Genomic DNA, 8,428 nt, shown 5'->3' on the forward strand with positions numbered 1-8,428 from the left:
ATGAGATTTATTTCTCTGTATTTGCTTTAAAAAAAATACATACAACAAAACACTGATTCCTAATGTGTCGCGACAGGTTCGCCGATCTGGAAGCCACGGGAGTTACCTTCCCTTGGGGAGGCCACCACGTTGCCGCGAAAGGGTAAGTCGACCAACGAGTTCGCGGACATGAGCTCGAGCCACAGCGCCTCCCGAAAGTCTCTGGTAGAAATCAACAATGCTCAACAATCTAACTTTAATAATCACGTTTAAGTTGAATAATATCGAGGCTGACTCGCTAACGAGGTAATATACCGTTAAGTTCCGCCACCGCCATTAAACGCGACCGGCACCACCACCACAACTACTACCATTATCATCACCACCGACATCACCTATCATCACTACGACCGAGCGTTAGTACACAGAGATAATTATCCGATTATTGCGGTTATCATGATAGCGATACGCGAGGGACACGCATCCGCCGCCCACGTGGAAATTCGCGAAGAGACTGCGCTTTCTCCCTCCGCTCTCTTCCTCATTTCGTCTTCCAGCCGGAAATCCGTGTGTGCTTGCGTGCGTGCGTGCGTGCGTGCGTGCGTGCGTACGACACGATCGACTGCACCATTTGTATGGGAGCAAGCGAGATGCTCGTTCGGGCTCTCTTCCACCTCTGGAAAATCTAATCGGACCCGAGTATCTTTTCCTCCTTCGTCGCGTCTTTTGGCGGTCGACGTATTCAAATAGTTAAAAAAAAAAAATAAAAAAAAGGTTAATGATATAATATTAAAGTTAAGATAATGTGTCATTAAATTAAGATAAGAACGCCCCAGACTTGTGGTGAATAGGTTTTGATTTTGTGACAATCGTAACGCGGACGATTCCGAAGTCGTAGAAGGTCGGGGCGATACCGAGCAGATCGCTGGCTCTGAAAACGAATGATCCAACGGCGAATGATGAATCGTTCATGAATAGCCGATCCAGTTCTTTGCAATTAAGTGTCGACCGCGAAAGACTGGAATCTAATAAAGAAACTCAATTTTGAAACGCTTATTCTATTTAGTGAATAATTTCCTACTTGCTTGCATTTTCTCCATTTTTATTGCTCATATATGTCATAAAAAACTGCGACTGTAACATTCAGCTTTAAACATCTTAATAAGGAATCCGTGAAATTGCGTGTGACGTTATACGAAGCACGAGGTTTTGGTATCCATTTTTATACTCGCGAAAGTTTATTTATAAATATGAAAAAAAAAAGATTTTTTTCATATTGGCTAAGAATTTATATAAAGCAAAGTGCTTTCCATTCTGCTGCATTCTGTGCAGAAAGGAGAAAAACTAAGGCGAGATTAACTAACCGAGATTGTCAGCGCAACGTGCCTGAAAGACTTAGGAATGATGTTAAATCGTTGCCTCTTGAATACACATCTTTATTTGACATCATTCATCGAGATAATCGCAGCCGATTTTACCAGATGCCTCTTCGAGAGTCGCCAATGATCGAGGCTCCGTGCCCCGATTTTGTCAATACCGTTTTCGCGTGGACGGCGGCGCGGACGATCCGGAGAGATAATCGACTCTGTATATAATGTAATAATGATATTTATCACACGGCTGCGTTCCTTCATCGCCGGCATTGAAAATCTACGCTGAATGTGTGACGTATGCCATAAGTTTTCAGCGCGGGCAATGAATTTTTGAAAAACACACGCACGTGACGTACGCCATATAAATTTTCAGTTAAAACAAAGAATTTTAGAACATAATATATATAGGCCACGTCACCACGATTACGCGTCACGATCGTGATCGAGCGTTCGCGCGTAGGCGTGCTTGTTACGTTGTTTTCCCCATTGTCGTTCCACCACGCTCCTACCATCTTCCATTTTTTTATTATTATTATATAAAACCATCATGAGGGATGTGCGTCACACCAGATGACGCAAGAACAGAGAGAGAGAGAGAACGATAGAGATTTGTAAGACTGGCGTTAAAAAAAGGAAAGGAGAGGAAAGAGGAAGAAGAAATGAGAGATCGAAGAAGCGATTCGCGCGCATAGCGAGTCTTTAGCGATTAAAGAGAAATCAATTAAGATATGTCGTGTATACATATGTATATATACATATATGTATATACATGTATATGTATATACACACACACACACACAGAAAATATATGTATACATATTATACATACGGGATATTATGTGAGAGAGAAAGAGAGAAAGGGTAGATTTGTGAATTGCATCGTAACATCGTCCACGGTCCCCTCCCATCCCCCCAAAAGAAATTTTAAAAAACGTTCCGCCGCGTGTTAACCTGTTTTCAGGGTCGAGCATCCTCGCCAATATAGCAGACTTTATTTTTAACGTTACTTAAGAGATACAAAAAAAGAAAGCGATTGAACGGCTGAGAGAATCTATGTGTCTGTATGTGTGAGTGTGAGAGAAGAGAGAGAAAGAGAGAGAGAGAATGAGAATGAGAGTGCTCGAGACCGAAACTGCGAGGAGAGATGCGCCGGCGTAACGACGAGTACGCATTAGAGGGTGCAGGAAGGATGAATGAAAGAGAAAGAGAAAGAGAGAGAGAGAAAGAGAGAGAGAGAGAAAGAAAGAGAAAAGAGGCGCACTCTCGTACTTAACAAAAAAAAACGTACATATTGAATTTTAGGGACGGCGAACGGTATCGGCACCGGAACCTTTTACGATAATCCGACACATATACCACGTTGTTAATGGGTATTACGATAAATTAAGAATGGTATCGAGGGATTAATACGTGTAAATTAGACGACAGAAAGTATCCACATAGACGTATACCTACAACCAAAAAAATATGTATAAATAAAAAAATATATATATACATACACATCATACACACGTAACACACACGTACGCATACGTGAGTTGCACGGGGCTGGCGATGCGAGGGTTGGGATCGTTTCCCGAGGGGAGAACGCTTTACGGAGATTATTATGATAAATTTCTCTTCGCAAGTGATCGCAAGATATCCTGGGAATATTCGCCAAGAGTGTCCCGAGAGACTCCTGGAAACATTCTTTAGGAAATATATCATGTTCCCGAGGAATATTATTTCCCGGAGGGGAAATGCGAGCACTTGAGAGATATTCTCCGGAAAAAGAGAGCACCTCCTGTTATACCTCGCATCATTATCTCGCATCTCGCATCACCTGTATTACGCGTACTCGATGGGACGCGGATGTCGCGCGCAACGACGCGATCGATCGATCGATCGATCGGTCCTGGTCGGACGCGAGGGGAGACGTTCGCAGATTCGCGGCGGCCGCGTTTCTTGAGCAGAATAAAGGGACAGAATAATAGGTCACGACGCGCACGCCGATTCTCTCGCCCCGGGGAAGTCTCCGAATTTTGGTATCGTTCTTTTACCCCACGATTCTTACGGTTCCAGCTGCGCGGTTAGCGTTGATTGTCACATTGTTAAACTGACGTAGCGGATCCGGAATCATACATTGCGAGCTTAGACCTTCCTCGGCGGCAGCTCGACTTTAGTGCGACGTGAACGACGCGTTCGGGTCGCGTGGATCTTACTGAAATTCGGATATCGGCTTCTACGTCAGTGCCGATTGCGCCGGTACGTCATCGCATACGATAATCAACGAGAGATTTTCTGCAGCGAAATTATATTAGTGGGGATCAATCGACGAAGAGATGTAGGGATGTACGGTAGTATTACTATCGGAGATCGTTAACATCTTGGTTCAGCGCTCCGAGTCGATCGTCTTCCAGTCGTGGACGAATACGGATTTAATTGCCGATTATGGGATTTGATATAGTCATATCGAGTACTGATACACGACGCACACATTCGATGCGCTTCCCGTCACGATTTTCGTGTCTCCGAAGCAAAGCGTATAATATTTTGGTATTATAATATTGTAATATCACGATATTACAGCGTTATAATAATGTGATGTTATACAACGTTATATTATATACATATATATAATATTATAAGTTTATACCAGATAAACGAGAGGGATCGTGCCGTCGGTGTTGCGCGTAGCGTCCGCAAAAAGAAAGAAGAAAGAGATTTCGTTCTAAAAACTTGAAATCGGTCAACCGAAATTGCTAAAAACGCGACGGAACTTTCCACGCTGATGACTTTTCGCAAAGGACGATCGCGTCGATACGAAAGAAAAAAAAAATCGTCGCGTTAATGCGTATTCGCGAAATCGCGTCAATTATTAGTATATTTCCGAAGAAATGTAATAATACGATGTGTAATTATACGAGTATTAATTATACCGACCGGAAAAAATACTATTGTACAGTGTGCATATGGGAATGGCGAAGAGACGGGAACGGGTGACGCGTTTGATCCTTTCCTTTTCCTCGCGGGAATTTTATCCGTGACATCTATATAACGAATGTTTTATCGAACGCTGTAATATTGCTTCCATCTCGAGCGCGTTACCACGCATGCTGACGTGCGTGCTTTAACACAGATTTCTTACGATTTTACGAACCACCGCGGATACCTTTCCGACACGCATCGTGCCTTTGCGAAATTGCATTAAGTGATAAACTTTCATCTTGACTGCCAGTTACAATTTTATAAGAATTGTGTTGCTTTTACGTTTTGCAATTAATGGCTCAAACATATTTTTTAAATGTGTGCGTCCATTATTCGTTCTGTAACATTTTTAATAGAAATCATAAAATTAATATAGTTAATATAATTATATTTCTTTAATATGAATAATTAAATTTATATTTTTAAGGATCGCGTATTTTATACTATATATTTTACTTATGTCCCGCAATTTATTTCGAAGTTAATAGAAAATAAAAAAAGCTATTATTAAAAAAAAGGCAGTCAAAAATATAAAAACCGATTTCGTTTTGCAAACTCTTTCATTCAGTCTTTTAGTCGATTGAAAAATCGATTGACCGCTCATCAGATTTATCTTGGAGCACGTGCGTCAATAAGATAGCCATGAATGACAAGAGCTCTTTCTTTTTTTTTCCTGCTTGAAATCGAGTATGCTATTACGCACGTATCCTGCCATCCTACGCAAAAGGAGTCTGTCTCTGGAAAGAACAGAAATGTCAACGAGAATTGAACTGTAAAATCGCGACACCCTCTGGGACATAAATTTATCTCGGTGAATAAATTTCTTCGGTAAAAGATCTCTTCTCGGGAGAAAAAAAAACACATGTCGGTAATCTGTCGTCCTCCGTTTATCGAAGAATACATGTCGGAAAAGCATGACGAACGTGGTGCCAAAATTGTCGCATAGCAATAATTAGTAGGATTAATATCAGACTGACTTATAATAAAGTGTTCAAGCGCGGAAGTTCGTCGAAATCTGAAATCTCAATGGAGACTTAATTGTTCGACTTATCGCGACACCAATAACTTTGGCAATTAATAATTTTCCGTTGATTGAAAAATTATGCCCATTACCAAATGCATGTAGGACATTTCAAGAGTTACTGCGGAGGGATTTAGATATTTCCTAACGCGCGCATCTACAGAAATAAATGTGGAAATTTGACATAAAAAACTTGACGCTTCTTAAAAGAAAGATAACACATTATTATCTCGAATGACTTAAACAATTTAACGCCGCGATTGTATCTCTCGATTTTCCTGAACGATTATTTGCGATAAGCAACGAGTTCGTTAAGTGTATCGTAATTTTTCCAAAATGTTAATGTAAAAATGTTATTAATAATTTTTACTTGTTTACTCGGACGAATCTCCGTTTGAAATAATGATACGAATTAAAATTAAATTTTATCCCAAGACGAGATTTCTTGTATTTAATGCAAGAAATCAAATTGTGCTTTGTATAATTGAGCCGCAGGAAAAAATTGAGGCAAATGCTTTTTACTTCAATTTTATTCTAATTGTCATTGCTTTGAAACTCGTTGACACGATGCATTACACATAGAGGATGGCAGGAACAGATACACGCCACGTAGACACAATTCACGTGCTATCGCACGTACACGAAACAGTCACACAAAGTATATCTAATAAGACATCGGTTAAGATCTGTGACAGCGAAAAAAAATAATAAGATACCTACTTACTAATTACTATAGGCGAGAACACACATGTGCAGATTTAAGGAAAAAAAATTTATGAAGGACCTTCTGTTGCTCGAATATTATTGCATTGTCTACTATATATAAATTTTATTGTATAAATTTTGTCGAAGAGAGTGGCGCGCCTCCGAGCGAGAGTCGATGTTTCTTTTTCTCCTCGACCTCCGTGTCCCTTCTACCGGAGGAGATCTACATTCAGGCGAGAGAGGCTGAGGGAAGTGCGTGACGCCATCGGGGAGTTGTTCCCCACGTAAATAATAACGAATTATATATTTAAGTTATTATAATCGCGATATCAAATGGCACCGCTTTCCGTAGACGACGGTTTTACGATCTTACAGAGATTTTCTGGATTTTAGAGAAGACAATCTTGAATGTACATCGTAGATGGTCGGCGATAAACGCGAAATCGATTTATCCTTATCCCGCGACATGAGCGTCATATCTTCGATAAATATGAAGTCCAGCTTTCACAGCTGTGTAAACACAATGTAGTAAGTACGATTGTCTCTTGTGCATCTGGACTGCGAATGCTTTCTTCGTGCCTAACACACGATGGAAAGTGTCTCGTCGCCGCCTCCTTATCGCGACCAGGTGTCTTCTAGCCGGAGTTAATCGAGCTTAAGATAGTGCGCCTTCCGTCTTTATCTTTTCACTTAGGAAATCTCGTGAAGAGTTTAAAAACATGATATTATCAAAGGTTAAAGTTTATTTAATCACGGCGTTATTTCTAAAGATACATTTTGTACAATCTTCAAGAATCGTCTGTTTCACATTTACGATCACAGAATCACGGGAGCTCAATGTGCAAATATTGAAATAAGATAACGAATTTTTTATTCGTTAGGAAAACAAAATTCAGGCCATTATAGTCCGCTAATATTTAATGAAAGTTTATTCTTCAGCCATTCTAGCATTCTAGTATTGAGTACGAATTTCCAAAATGATTTGCAAAGAAAGTTAAACGAGCCGCCATCCGATTGCTCGCGATTCCCGACGGATCCAGCCTCAATGTTTACGCATTTTCCTCGGCATTAAGTTTCGGAGAAAACAAAAATCGAACAGGGTCGAGACACTCTAGCTCGGAGACGTATCCCAATAGTTGGCCTAGTACCAAGTTTCATATTTTTCGCCCCCTCCCCCGGGTACGCAGTGGATCGTCGAACGATTGATCGTCTATTGTATGATTATTGACATTCTTCCAGAAATTTTATTGATAGATATATATAAACTTTATCGCTACCGTTGAACATAGTAATATTTGGGGGTATATATGATTAGGGCGATACCTTCGGTATTTATTGGGGACACCGAGAATATACTATATTGAAAGAGAGAGAGAAAAAAAATAGGTGAGAATAAGGGAATGAGAGAGAGGTCTGAAAGAGAAATGCAGGATTGGTAGAATTATTATATATATAAATATATAGAATATATAAGAAAGAGAAAGAGATGGGGACGTCAGGGGCCCAGATGAGAGAAAGGACGGGGGCGGGTGATAACGAAACGAAAACGAGATAGTGTGTAACAATGTAATGAGTCTTTCCAAAGGAAACGAAGAAAGAAGGACGGAGATATATACGGAGATGAGTTTCCTCCTTACGTTGAACGTAAAATATGTTTGGGTGACGAGAACCAAGGATAAGATTAAATGTTGCGGCGTATGCGAGCGAAAATATATGGTACGCGCAAGAGAGTATAAAAAGAACCCTTTACGTTTTCTCAACTCGTTACGTGAACGGTACGTTTAGCAATGGAATATATTATGATTACGATGATTGCTATATTTGTTGTTATTGTTCCTCGGTTGTATGCGGAGACGTTTAAGAGTGATCCATTTGTACAATCATTGAGTCATTAAAATATGATTATTCATTATGGAAATTTTGTCTCTCTTTTCTAAAATTATTCTTTTATCCCTGCCATAATTCATCCTGTTTTAGAATTTTCTATTGTATCGCGCGGAATTATTGTGTAATTATTATATGTGTAATTAACTGTCAATTTATTAATTGAAGTAAATTATTTTATTTATTGGCATTTTTTTATTAAAATACGAAAACATTATGAATGTGATTGGTTAAGGAATTATAAGATAATATAATTTGTTTTGCTAAATAAAGCTATCATTTTTATCATATACATATCTTTCTCAGTATTAAATATTGAACGATATTACTTCTTAAAGTTAAAAATATAAAAATAAAAATAAAATCACATATAAGTATGATAATATTTTATACATTCCAAAACAAACTAACACGTGGAATATAAATACAAAAAATTTTATCACATTGTTTCCTGAGATATCGATAACTCACAGGTGTGTGATAATTCCGATTCGTGAAG

General features: G+C 39.3%; 1 protein-coding gene across 12 annotated transcripts in view; it reads left to right on the forward strand.

Moving 5' to 3' along the window:
• LOC105837530 overlaps nt 1-7,963 on the forward strand; it is a 47,124-nt gene extending 39,161 nt beyond the window's left edge. For 10 of the 12 annotated variants that reach the window (XM_036288620.1, XM_036288625.1, XM_012682393.3 and 7 more), the window contains one exon: nt 77-252. In XM_036288620.1, coding sequence (XP_036144513.1) covers nt 77-252 — 176 coding nt within the window. Of the gene's footprint in view, nt 1-76 lie in introns of all 12 variants that reach the window. The other 2 variants (XM_012682397.3, XM_012682390.3) reach the window with 1 other exon arrangement.
• Nucleotides 7,964-8,428: the final 465 nt, after the last annotated feature.

Source organism: Monomorium pharaonis, chromosome 6, assembly GCF_013373865.1.
Source record: "Monomorium pharaonis isolate MP-MQ-018 chromosome 6, ASM1337386v2, whole genome shotgun sequence".
Lineage (NCBI taxonomy): Eukaryota > Metazoa > Arthropoda > Insecta > Hymenoptera > Formicidae > Monomorium > Monomorium pharaonis.